The following is a 14141-nucleotide window of genomic DNA, read 5'->3' on the forward strand; positions in this document are numbered from 1 at the left end:
CGATAAAGGTCAAACTAACAACTAAATTGTTTGACAAACAAGATGACTTCAGTTTTTTCATCGTCAACTTTTAGTTATGTAGTAATATTTCTCTCTAAATAGTGTTCAAATACATTATTAAACATGCTCTTAACAAATACAAATTGATAATTTACTGACAAAAGCCATCCCCTCTCCAGTTCAATTTCTTGCCACTTTGGTGATAAAATGTTTAAATACTTTATTATTTTTATATAATTATTATCAACCATATGCATTGGAAGATTGAAAGGGCGGGGTGTGGGTGGGTGGGGGATCTGCACAAGGTCGTTCACCTTCTTTTATCACGTGTAGACAAAAACTAAATATAGATTACTGTAATGTAAAGAACACTGATATACAAAACCCGTACTTTTATTTTCAAGGGAAAAGTAAAAACCCAGAATTTGAAAAATCCGGATTTTATTATAAAATTTTACTTTCTAAAAAGAAACAAAAACCAATAATGGAAACTAAATGGTCAAAAGAATTCAATAGAATGAATGGACAATGGAAAAATATCTATACAGCTAAGATACTAAATACTTCTGATAAACAGATAACAGAATTTAATTTTAAACTTTTACACAGCCAACTGAATTGTAATTTAATATCATGTTAATAAATGGAATAAAGAGGTGGCAAAAAATTGTACATCTTGCGGACAAGTAGAATATATTAAACACTTAATTTTTGAATGTGCAGACTCAAAATGAGTATGGGAAAAAATATCTCAAGTATTGAATTTAAATCTATCCTAAAAACATATTGTTGTAGGATTTTATAATGAGTTCAATAAGACAACAATGATTTTTAATAATGTCATATCAATTGTGGGATACAAAATATATAAATATAAAATGAAATGTAGGTTGCAAAACGAAATAGTAAATGCAAATGCAATGTTAATTTTTTTGAAATCGTCTTTGTATCAGTATTTTTAATAGCAAAGAATGCAAAAAGTATGGCAAGCCCTTTTACTATTTATTCGTGAAATAAAAATTTTCTCTCAACAAGAGAGATATCTCTCTAGCATATAGATATATCTCTTTAGCTTATAGAGATATGACGAAAAGAGATATCTTATACCTTAGAGAGATATCTCTTTAAACAAAAGAGATATCTCTTTATGTGAGAGAGATATCTCTTTTACTTAGAGAGATATCTTTATAAGCTAGAGAGATATCTCTTTAAGCGAGAGAGATATCTCTTAAAGTTAGAGAGATATCTCTTATCGAGGTCAAAAAAGATATCTTTCTTAGTTACAGAGATATCTGTAGATTTTCAGAAAGAGATATCTTTATAAGCTAAAGAGATATATCTTTTTCCAGTGATGCTTAAAATGGAATAATTAATTCTCCACTTTAAAACAAAAGTGAAACAGGAAGTAAAGTCTCTGGAATAGTTTCGATGTTATAAGAAAAAAGACTGAGCAATTAGCAATTACCCAGAATAATACATGTACTGTAGACAAAAATGCTATAAATCCTTTACTTGAAACAAAAAATAATAATGGTAACTTCGTTGATAAAAATGCTTAAAGTTTAATATTCAGGAAAACGAAAGCATACATGTATATATAATCTCAAATGCAATGGACCGAATTTTCTCAGCTTATGAAATAATCAACTATTTCTAATTTGAGTATCCGTCAATATACTTCCGGTAAGGGAGAAGTCATTTTGGAAACATGAAGAGAGATATCTCTTTTTGAGAATAGACACGTTTAAAAGATATCTTTTCACTTTAAGAGATATCTCTTAAGATAAATGAAAGATATCTCTTTTACTTAAAATAAAGATATCTCTTTCTCCAAAAGTAAAAGAGATATTGTGAAAGAGATATCTCTTTAACGTTTAAATCTCTTTTACGTAAGAGATATCTCTAAAGGAGAAAGAGATATCTTTACAAGTGGAAGAAATATCTCTCTAATAAAAAGAGATATCTCTCTAAGTATAAGAGATATCTCTCCAAGTTTAACAGATATCTCTTTCTCATAGAGATATCTCTTTAAAATGAGAGATATCTAGGTATCTTATTTTTTAAGAGATATCTCCCTAAAATGAGAGATATCTCTGTAATTTTAAGATAAATTTTATTTTCCGAATAAATAGTAAAAGGGCTTGCCATAAAAAAGTGTTAAATCCAATTACCATCTTTTAAAAAAAGTTAGCAGATGAACTATAATTCTTTTCTATATATGTTGTAATTAAATAGATATTATATCTATATATTTATTTGATATAAAATGTTTTTCAATGAAATATTTATGTCTATTTGTGAAAATGAAATTTTAGTAATGATAAATAACCATGTGTAAATTTTTGTAAATTGAATATTGACAAATATACCGATCCAGGGAGCTCCTGGCACCCCAGGTGAGGTATTAACCGAGGGCCTCTGAGAAAGTCTTGACTCAAACTTTGTTGTTTGTTATTGGAAATAAATGTATTTAAAAAAATCACGTGTAGACAATTTGACAAACAATAATACAGGAGGAACAATTAATGTTATATCAAAGATTTTGTTTATACACATATAAATGCAAATTCTATTTTCAAGATTAAACTAATAAATACTATATAAAACTATTTTTGAACATTAATTTTTATTTATTAAATATCAGTATAAGTAATGTTGCAATGCAATAAGATAATCCAGTATCTTCCCACAGATGAAAAATACTCTTTTATTAATATCTCATCATATGTGTCACTCAAAGACTTTTCATATCTTTGTCAATATACATGTATATGTATATTTAAGCATCTTCATTTTTAACATGTTTAATCACAAGTTAAACAAGAATCCTCAAATAAATACATATACTGAGTATTTGGGAAATTGAGGTAGCATATCTGATTAATAAAAGAGAAACGCTTGACTCATTTTAAAAGAGGGATTTTCAAAACTTCATAAATATTTATCAATTGCATGATTTCAAAATACCTGTGAATTAGATAACCAAAGAAAATGTTCTCCCATTATAATCATTATTTTATTGAATTTGGTACATAAATAAAAGAGGGAGGGAAAACCTGCATTCTTCCTATTGAAAGGGAATTAAAATGATTGGATAAAGAGTACCGCTTTATTAAAGCATAGAAAATGCACTCAAATATCACCATGAGAATAACGCACTATTTATTCAGTGTTACATTGTCATATTCTTCTTTGGAGATTTGTCTGAAGGCTTTTCTTCGGTTGTCCTGTCTACTGGTGTCTTTCAGGGGTTTCCCCGGCTTTGCCCCACGCTTATCTTTTACGTCACTGTTCCTGTTTACCTCAACTACTTTAACATAATCTGAACGTTGACCCTGCTTTAATGTCCCACAACACGTCCCTAGTTCTTCTGAAGAAGTTGATTCTTGTGACGAACCATTGTTTTGCTCCCCATCGCACTGGTTGTAATTTGTATGTTTTTGTCTAAATTTAGCTTTCAAATGTCTACAGTAACATGTAAACGACCTCCAGTAAACCTTCTCTAATTCTTCTGAAAGGCTAAGGTGGCCTTGTTTGAGTGATTCCACCATACATTCATATAATGAAGGGTTGGTCCTCAAAGCATCACAAAATTTCACCCATTGTTTCGTACAATCTTCACAGCTCAGAATACTTTCAGCAATTGTTGCTTCTATTAGCTTTTTCTGGTAGAAAGTGTCTATGATTTCATACACTTTCACATTAATTTTTATTCTGCACACAACACATTTCAATTTGACATCGTCGATATAACCTTCCTGTACTTTAACACTGTAAGCATCACGTAAACGTTTTGCAAGAAGTGGATATGCTTCTTCAAGAGAATTGATAAAATGCCTGAAACTTTGTACATCGCGATTTTGTAACCTAAACAAGAGAGCACGCGATTGGCTACTTCGATTATCCTCCCCCGCGCTGGAGCTCGTGTCGCGTATTGCCTCAGCTTCGCTGGACAGAAAAACTTTAGTTTCAACTAAATAGTCCAAGACATTCGTAGTGCGTAAATCAATGTCCATTAGAGCTTTATGTTCCTCTTTTAATACGTCTTTATGAACATCAATGTCAAGTGATGGTAGAACTATGTAAAAAAAAAAAAAAAAAAAAAGAAATATTATTTGCATGAAAAACACATCGTGAATATTAAATAGCTATAATTTTTTTCATAACTTCAAAGAAATTTTATCATCTTGCAGGATAAGCAGAATTGTACTTACGATCTGATAGAATAGACGTCCACGATCCTCCACTGCTACAGGAGGACACCGTGTTCGAAAGATCAGGATGTCGCGAGAACTTGTTTGTAGATATTGTATGAAGCCGAATTTCACTTTGGAGATCGCTTACTTGGACTTGGAGTTCTTGAAGTTTAAGTAAAACTTGATTGAGGGTGTTTTCCGACTGTGACAAATTGAAAGGAGAAGAAAACCTCAATTTTTAATTTTTGATATTTTTTCTATTAAAATACGTATGGAAATTAAAAATAAATTAATGTTACCTCTACATCTTTGGTTCCCATTTAAAATGCTCACATAGACATGTACACTGTGGTAACATTTGATTCTGCAAGGGTGACGACGTCTTCCTAAATGTAAAACAGGATGTTTACAGGTGTGTTTTCCCATCTGTTTTCGATTTTACGGAGGGAGATACCGTGGGTATTTTAAATCAGCGTGACAGTGCACATAAAATCAGGGACACCTAGCTCTTGTAACACCAAATTTTCCATATCTTTATTTTAGAGCAAATATGCAGAAGTATTATTAAGTGCAACGAAATTATCAAACCTGATAGTAAGTAATAAAGGCCATAAATGACATTATACTATAAATCTAGAGTCGGGTTAATAAAACATCTTGTCGTTAGACTCTCTTGACCGATAAAGTGGTTTATATACCGTATACATATTGCGGATTTCTTGGCGGATGTAAAATTTGGCGTTGCCTATGCTAATAATTTTTGCGTAAATTTAGCGGATTTTTGCATATGAACACTAAGAGTAATGAATATTTTAGTGATCAGCGGGCTACCATTAAAACGCCAAAATAAGCGAAAATTAGCACCCCGCTAAAATAAGTCGCTATGCAGAAAAAAATCATTGTGACTTGTGCAAAAACGTCTGGTTGATCCTTCAACTTTGAAGTTCAAATGCGGCATCCGAATCATGTTATATTTCCCAATCATAATAAGGAGCACAGCGCGTGTGACCGTTCGACAGGAGATGCTCACTCCTCCATGGCACCTGATCCCACCTCTGATGATTCATAGTTTATTTCGTTTATTTTTTCCCATAAAGGTTCTGCATTAAACGCAACGATGTTATGTCACATTCATTAATATCAGTGCATTTCAGTATGTGAGGGGAAACTTTGTTAGCATTCCACTGAAAACTTGCAAACAAGGAAGACTTTTAAAGCTATAAATCAGTTTTTATATCTTTTAAATCTGAAATAAGACACTGTAATGTTTTTGTGATATTTATTCTGCACTGAATAACATTAGAGATGTGTTATCCATATTTATTAAGAGACAACAAACAGAAATAAAGCTCAAACCTTTAAATTCTTACTTCTATTGCTCCAAAATTAAAATGATCTTGATGCTGAACGTGATGTTCTTGCTTAATATATTTAACATTACACAGAATCTCGAGAAAAGTTTTAAAAATCTGAAAAAACCTTTAACATGTAAAATGAAATATAAAGGACATACAGAGTAGGCAGGCAACGGGAAATCGTATTGCACAATTAGTTGTAGATTCATTTTAATCAGACACCCTCGATCAAATTGGGCTAGAATCAGGGGAAGATTTTACGAAATGTGCGTTCACTATAACAGGGGAAACTGGACATGTTATAGTGATACTGAATCTTTACCCTAATAATTCACTTTTGATTGTTTGAATATATGTGAAGTCTGCAAGGATTAAGATGGAACCACAATTTAGGGTCATGTTTTTTATTTGAATAAAAGCGTGACACTCTTTTAAAATCTGATGAAAATGAAACAACAACAACGGCATTGTTGCCACAAGTATCATCTACGAGAACGTTGAGGTCCATGAGCCTCTTGTTACCTTTGCTTCGCTTTCAAATATTGAGCAAATGCATAAGATTTTCCTCTGGTGTTTTCATCAAATCATTATGACAAATCTAGAAATTCACAAATTAAACAATACAAAATTTGAGTAGAGCAAACACGGTACTTCAAAATATCAGAAGTGGGATCAGGTGCCATTTGGGAGTGAGCATATCCCCTGCCCATCGGTCACACCCGCCGTGTGCTCCTTGGCATGATCGGGAAATATCGGAAAATTCGTCGACAATTCAGTGTGTAAAATAATGTCCTAACAATTAGTATGAAAAACGTCAGTCAGCATTTGACTCAATGATAAATTGTATTTGCTAACAAGATCATTACTAGTATATCGACCAAAGAACTTACTAAAATGATGACTTTAAACGAGACTGCTGATATTCTTGTTTCAGCAACCTGTTTGTCATTAATTTACCTCGTTTTAGAAAGTGTTCATACGTAGAGCATGCTCTTGCGTATCGAATCAACTGAGAGAAGTTAACGTCATCACGTTTATCATAAAGCATGGTTGTTAGATTACAATTAATTTTGTCTCTTTCAAGTAAAATATCTAAATATGAAACAGATGTGTCAGACTCTGTGGTATCTTTTATTTCAAGCTCACTGCGATACATGGCGATATATCGTATCAACATAAGAATGGAAATAACCATTCTAGATTGACAATCGTCGATATACATGTATCTGCATGTAAATGTCAAGCTGAAGGCGACAGCAAGTGGTTCTTCTTTTCACGTATAAGATTTTGGACAAATAATAACAGGGTGGAATTGGTACCCATGGGAATTCCAATAGATTGTAGGAAAACCTGGTCTATAATAACCACATAGATATTGTCAATCAAAAACTCAAACACATGTTAATGTCAACTTCAGAGAACTTGTGTCTACAATCAGAATGGTTTTAACAAGATAATTTTGCTAATGACCAATGATAAGGTAAGTAAATTTACGAGTTCCATTTTTATTGAAAAAACAGTTTGTCAATGATATAAAAAAAAAAAATTGTGGGGAATAAAGTGAAAAGTGGTAAGTTTTATGTTATTAATTTTGGTAAAATTTTGTGAGTTCGAATTTTCAAATAGTTCCTTGGAATTTCTAAGTATCAACATCTGATTTACTGCGTAAGCTCAATGCATGCTGATTTAGCCTCTTTCCCTGGCCATCCCATAAGAGAAACGGGTAAATGGTGGGGTTTTTTTCCAATGCAGACTAATGTCTGTACCTATTATATTTGTTAAAAAATTATTTTAAAATTTTCTGATATTTAATGACAAGACTTTCAAATATCCCTTTGACGTAGAGTTACTTTTATATCGGTTTGTCATCGTATACTACTGAGTTAAAGTTAGATTTAAAACAATGTAACCAATATTGATAAAGATCTTAATTAATAAGTAAACATGTTTACAAGTATGTTAAACTTGGGCGGAAATTAGGATCTATTTTTATGATATAAATAATATATTGGAAGTTTCTGCTTTCGAATAAATTATAATCTTGCACACGACCATTGACTTACATTAATAAATACTTTTGACAACTTTTAAAATTCTTTTTAAAAATGACAATTGATTATTTAGAGAATTATTTGAATTATTTGCTTAGTATAATTTGTAACCAATTACTAAAACATTTCATAACGTAACTGAAATAAAAATTTTATAAAAATCTTAAATTAAGGAACAACAACGTTAACTCGCAACAAGTTTATAAGGAACCGGACTTCCATGTACGACATGTAAAAGATGTTCAAACAAGTTAAGTTGTAAGCCAACAAAGCTGTCACCACTCAATGAAATGTACATTTATTTTAAAAACATTTTAATGAAATCGTCACGTGAATTATGCGTCAAGTATCGTATAAATACACAATTTTTAAAAAGAATTACTTTTTTTTCATATGCAGAGATAAGAACTTTGTAAAAATAACAGAACAAACTACATGTAAATCCAAGGCAATTTATACGTTTGAAGAAATACACAGATGTTGAGTAAAAAGGGTAATGTAACCGTCTTCCAGCTTCTGTTGCAATAGAAGCATATGTAAGGGTTCGTATAAATACAGCAAACTTGCTTGGTATCATATTTTTTATGACCCCTTTAAGCTTATGGTATTTATTTGTATGTTGTAATATCCCCTCGCCCATTGATATGTTAATAATCATATGATCATGATGGGGAACATCTCATTGACTTTCTGTTTGAAAATTTTCATCCTTCATCAAAAACTGTCTTTATGGGTGTTTGTTTCTTTATTGCTCATTCGGTTATCTTCAATGTCTAGCTTTCTTCACATTTCAGCTTGGATTCCCTTTTCTTTATCGCTTGTCTATGAAATTTTTCTCTAAATCCGGATTCACTGAATCTGCTCACAAATTCCATAGAAGCAGTTTGTTGTTGTTCGCGTTCAGTTGCGTCGACGTCTATGTCAGATAGGACTTTACTTACACCCAGTTCGATGGAAACATCGCTATGTTCAACTGGGGATTGGGGAACTGTTTCTATTTTGGTTGATTCTTCACGCTTTCGTTTTGCAGATAACCGTTTACAAAAACAGTTAAATTTTGGCATGTCTTTAACTTTGATTAGCTCCTCTGACAAACTTTTGTACTTTGGCAAAAGTGAATCTGCTAGTGTCATAATGGCGTCTACATTTTTAATATAAGGCTTCAGTTGTTCCCAGCCCGTCCTAAGATCCCCACATTGGTTGATGTCTCTCATTGTCTTTGATTGTATGAACTTTTGGCTGTAAAATTTGTCTATGACATCACGTGGGTGAACGTTTTCTATAATTTTACACACAGTACATGTTAGACGTCCATTTTTCTTCTCTTTGTACATTATACTTAATGATCTTTTTAACGATTTGTGAAGATGGTTGTGGTCACTTTCTAAAGCATCAACAAAACTGAGAAATGGGCCGTGACCGCGCTGTTCTAACAGTAACAGAAGGCTTCTGGTTTGATCTTTCTTTCCCCCTCCCCTCCTCTTTATTTCCTCTGCATCGCTCGCCGTAATGGCGTCATCTGCAATTAACTTGTCGAGGACATCTGTACTGTTTGGATCGAAGTCTTTCAAAATATTTTCATGTTCTTGAATAAGAACCTCTTTGTATACATTGGCACATGCACTTGGAAGATCTGCAATCACAAACTAAATATGCTTATCATATATTGAAACAAAGAACACGTCCATTGAAAAATGAATGGGACACTTATCTATAGTATTTTATTTTACATACCGGTATTTTGGTAGAAAATTTACCTTCAATTGGTATGTGGAAGGATCCATCACTGCTACTGCTACTGTATAGAGAATCTTCACTACAACAAACCGCAGCAAACCTCCTTAGACGGGGCTTGCTGGGTCCACTCGTCAAGGTCTTGGCAGTTTGTTTAACGACTCTATTTAAATTTCTCTGTTCATCATCAAACAACTGTTCGATATTTGAGACTCGCCTCGTGAGAACATCAAGTTTTTCATTGGTGGTTTGAAGCTGGCTCGAAAATTTTTCCTCCAACTTTTGAAATTGCTCATCAAGTAGATACTGGAATATATATTATTGTTTTAAGTGTGAAGAAAGTGTAATTTGGAGAAAAAAGATTTTTCTTGAAACACTATAGGAATGATTTATTCTTTATATTCTTTACGTTCAAGCCCTGTATCAATAAATGGTTAAAAAGATGCTTTTGAAATGAATGAATGTTGTTTTATTTTGTTATTGGAATGTTGAAACTTGAGAGAGAGAGAGAGAAAGATAGAGAGAGAGATTTGTACCCCCGTTCTCGAAGATTGGGGTACATATTTTTCTTTGATTTTTGAACAAGAGACTCTTCCTTAAGTATTTAACCTTATCTTAACTCGTTAGTGGCTATATTTCACATATGTATTTCTTTTGGTAAGACTTTCTGTTTGCCAGAGTTAACTTATTAACCCTCGCCTTAGAGATTTACCTGCTTTTGAAAAACTTTGACCATAACTTCTTGTGACAAGACATATTCCTTTGTTTAAGCTTTTTTTATATGTTGACCTTTTAATTTGACTCGTATTCGAGCCATACGGGGACATCAGTGTTGCATAAACACACTAGTTTAAAATAATGAAAAAAGTTTTCTCGATGCATATTTACGCAGAGTATGCACTAAACCCTATGTAAACATTGTCATTCCATGCGATGATATATTAATTGAACATATTTACCAAGAAGGCGTTATCCCTACTTGTTCCTGGTTATAGCTCTAATCAGTCAAACTACTCCTGTTGACATGTTTATATAAGGTGCAGATATAAAATTAAGGAAATTTTTAAAGATGTTTAACTTAATACATCTAAAAATATAAAAATCGGAGACTTTTCATTTAAATATTTATTTATTTATCGTTCGTTTAAATCTCCTTTTGATTTATTACCATTTAAAATGTATGAGGGTATTTCATATATGTAGACTACCATAAATTCTAGGCCCCAAAGTATTGTAAGAAAAATACAAGTACTTTTTATTACTTTTACACAAGACAGGTGAAAAGTTCATTCATAATTTCAGAAGGGCAATTACTATTTATCACTGGAAACAATTTATTACCAAAAGAAATCAAGTCATCCAATACCTTTAGCTTTTCTACAATATCCCCTGGTCCTTCTTCAAAACTGTAAGAAAGAACACATTTTTATTTAAGAAAACAAATCCAAAACTTATTTAAAAGTACATATTAAAATTTATTTTCTGTACAGTAATGCAGCAAAGGCTAGTTCAAATTCAATTTTTTAGATTAATGAAGAAGAATATAATACAACTAGAGCAAAGCTCGTTGCAAAGCAACGAGTAGGTCTTCCGTCCTGTTTTGACCGGAAGTGACGTCAACAAAAGAAAGCAATGAGCTTAGTCGTCTCCAGTCACTTTATAATTTCAATTTTGTATCAAAACCTTAAAAAATAAGCTATTTTTGGCTACTTCCGGTTTGACCGGAAGTGATGTCGACGGACGGAAAATTAGGTTTTATGCTCCCAGTGACATATGTTACCCAAAAACTTGTCAAGAACGGCAAAAATATGCATTTTCTGACTACTTCCGGTTTGACCGGAAGTGACGTCGCTGGACGCATTTTGACGACTTCAATAGATTAAGCTTGACATTTTGAACAACTTTGCTTCTTGGATGTATTACAAATTCTCAATACTTTTTGAGATATCTGGAAAAAACTTTTGGCCCCTCTAGATCCCTTAATTTAGGGGTAAGCCCTTTTTTCGAGATATTATTTGAAAGATCTTGTGATGCTGCACAAATTTTGTTCTACATATTTTAACAAAATATTTTTAGTTTAGAAGATAAAAAGCAAAATATGTGTAAATTTTCGCTCTTTTAGGCGTTCTAATTTTTGACCCCTATATAGCATCATTTTGAATAGAGAAATCGAAAACAAAAACAGCTATGCACAACTTCAATCCTTCTATTATCTAAAATCAGTAGAATTTCTGCTCCAGCTTTAGCCGTCTCTGAGCCTTTGTCTGGAAACGAAAGCCTATAAATTTTCGTTTAAAGGGAAATAACTCAAAACCGGAAGTGACTTTTTGAAATTTTAGATAGCATTCTGAAAGAGTTTAGTAAAGTCTATAAACTCTGAAAATTTGAGCAAAATCCATTGAGAAATGAGTGAAATATGAGGCCTCAAAGTCGGCGTCTAGGAAAAGGAAAAAAAAAGAATAATAAGAATAATCTTAATCATCAGAATCAGTAGAAGGTCTTCCGTTGGAAACGGAAGACCTTAATAATCAATAAAGTGATCGGTCGGCAGGGGATGGTTTCTACTTCATTGCACCTGATCCCATTTCATGATGTTTTGGAGATCCGTGTTTGCTTTGCTCCTATTTTGTATTGTTTTATGGACTTTTGAGCTTAAATACTGTTCGTTATCTTCATATATTTCAATCAACTTTGTGAAGAGAACTTTCAATTGCAAGGATTTCAGATAACAAATTATTTTACATGTGAAAAAACAAATTAGGGTGCTAATTACAATTTACCTTCTTTACAGCAACAGCAAAGATTTGTGGAATCTAAAGGTTTTGATTAACTAATAGAAATGTATAAAACTTTTATATATTTCTATTAATTAATCAAGATAAAAGGTAACTCCATTTTAAAAAGTATGGATGATTTTCAGTAAATCATTGCTGTGAGTAAGTAAATGATTCATTTGGTATAATACACATGGCATGTATACTGTTAAAGACTTTCTGTAAGTTAAATGCCAAGTGCATGCAAGAATTACTAGTATGTGATGTATCAGGGAAAGTTTGCTGTTAATTAAAAAAAATTAATCTAATATACTGTCAACATTTTATGTGTCAAAGACAGTTGGGTAAAGGCTAAAACTGTTTAAAAGAATATGAGATGCTATGTAGCACAAACTGACCCTCATCTTATACTCTTTTTAATATCTGTCTATCAAATCCTCCCCCTACGTACCGTCTTGTTTGAATTTTTATTGGCAAAAACAAAAAAAAATATGCAAGAATATAGATGATAAAAAAATAATAATTTAGCGGCAACTCAATTTGCATTCTTTAGAATTATATTGACATTTTTTACTATTTAATTTTCAAAATAAATGAACATTTTTCATTGCAACATCATTTTGCATTTGAAATCTTCAATAAATACATAAAAAATAAAATTTCTTCAAAAAAAAAATCAAATAAGATTTGTACCTGTAATATTTAAATTTACAGTTTCATTATTTTTTTAAGAAACAGAAAAATACGATGAGAATTATAACTAGGGTTAAATCAACTTCTGACATGAATAAAAGTTATTAAAGATTTTCTCCGTCTATGGAAGCAGGTATTAACTGTGTATATTTATCTGTTATCAGTTGATTCATAACTTAACAAGTTTACAAAGGAAACAATTCTTATTGGTGAACTATTTGTCTACTTTTCTTATTTATAAAAGAGACAAAATGATACATGCAAGTACTATGCATTTTTCAGTATCCGTTTTATTAAATTAAATAGGGCATTCTGTCACAAGGCTACATGTCGCTTGAGTGCCCATGAAGTAACCATTGAACAATAAATACATTGAACAACGCCCATTTCTTTAGAAACGAGAAAGGAATAAATAACACACTTCCCGCGACAAGCAACATGAGTTACATTGAAATTAAGAGTATACATTGTTCTTATTACAATTGGAAGCATAATTATGATTTTATCATGTTTATTGGAGTTAGCAACAACATCGAACATGCTTACCTATGACTCTGACCTCCAGGTATTGATCATTTTTTTTTTTGAAGTTGTTTTTCCAAACAGAAAATGTTACCACTTCAATGCGCTTCATTGTAACAATGTCTGCGGTATACATTGTCTTACAATGGAGCTACAGCAAAACATATCCATTGACTCTGACCTCCTGAGATTTTTTTTTTGAAGTTGTTTTTGAAAATAAGTTTATACACTGTAAAGATTTAAATGCAAGTAGTCTCTAAAACTTTAAAGCGCCCTCATTGTGATCTTATTTGAGATAGGGTATCTATAAATATAACATGTCAGTTTTATATACGTTTACTTTAATCAGTTCTTTATTTTAAATGAACCTTTCTCGAGACAGATTCATTATATTTTATCTTAATTTAAATCTAAACATGGCAACTTACCCCGAATCTGACTTCTGCAGACCTGCCATGTTACCGCGATACAGGACGGGTATTTCCAGATTGCTTGTTTAACGCATTATCATGCACCTTTTATTTACATTTTGAAGCGGGACGATTCAAACTATTATTTTACTTAAAAGGGGGTGGCTTTTTATTCAGTAATTTACAAAATGTTGTCAAAACAAATGGATTCATTTTATTATACCCCTGCTTGAAAAGAGGGGCGGTACATAGTGATCGGAATGTCCGTCCGTCGGTTCGTCCGTCTGTTACGCGTTGGGGTACCCATCTCTTATCTGCAACTCCTCTTTTACCACAGAATGAATCTAATGAGATTTTCACAGAATTTTCGTTATACAGAATACCATATTGAACCTCTTATTTTACT

The 14141-nt window shown here is 32.0% G+C and overlaps 2 protein-coding genes across 2 annotated transcripts; both read right to left on the bottom strand.

Moving 5' to 3' along the window:
- Positions 1–2869: 2869 nt before the first annotated feature.
- On the bottom strand, positions 2870–4605 carry LOC134268029 (uncharacterized). Its single transcript, XM_062750232.1, has 3 exons — positions 4496–4605; positions 4215–4398; positions 2870–4078 (listed from the first exon to the last, which is right to left on the bottom strand). The coding sequence occupies exons 1-3, from the start codon at positions 4514–4516 to the stop codon at positions 3159–3161; spliced, it is 1125 nt and encodes a 374-aa protein (XP_062606216.1). The 5' UTR covers positions 4517–4605; the 3' UTR covers positions 2870–3158.
- A 3335-nt stretch (positions 4606–7940) lies between these two features.
- Positions 7941–13803, bottom strand: LOC134268045 (uncharacterized). The gene is made up of 4 exons (XM_062750251.1): positions 13754–13803; positions 10703–10742; positions 9360–9642; positions 7941–9235 (listed from the first exon to the last, which is right to left on the bottom strand). Exons 1-4 carry the CDS (start codon positions 13780–13782, stop codon positions 8376–8378), a joined length of 1212 nt encoding a protein of 403 aa, XP_062606235.1. The 5' UTR covers positions 13783–13803; the 3' UTR covers positions 7941–8375.
- Between the last annotated feature and the right edge of the window lie 338 nt (positions 13804–14141).

This window comes from Saccostrea cucullata, unplaced genomic scaffold (assembly GCF_032062105.1).
Source record: "Saccostrea cucullata isolate Sc308-1 unplaced genomic scaffold, CSIRO_AGI_Scuc_v1 ctg416, whole genome shotgun sequence".
NCBI classification, from domain to species: domain Eukaryota; kingdom Metazoa; phylum Mollusca; class Bivalvia; order Ostreida; family Ostreidae; genus Saccostrea; species Saccostrea cuccullata.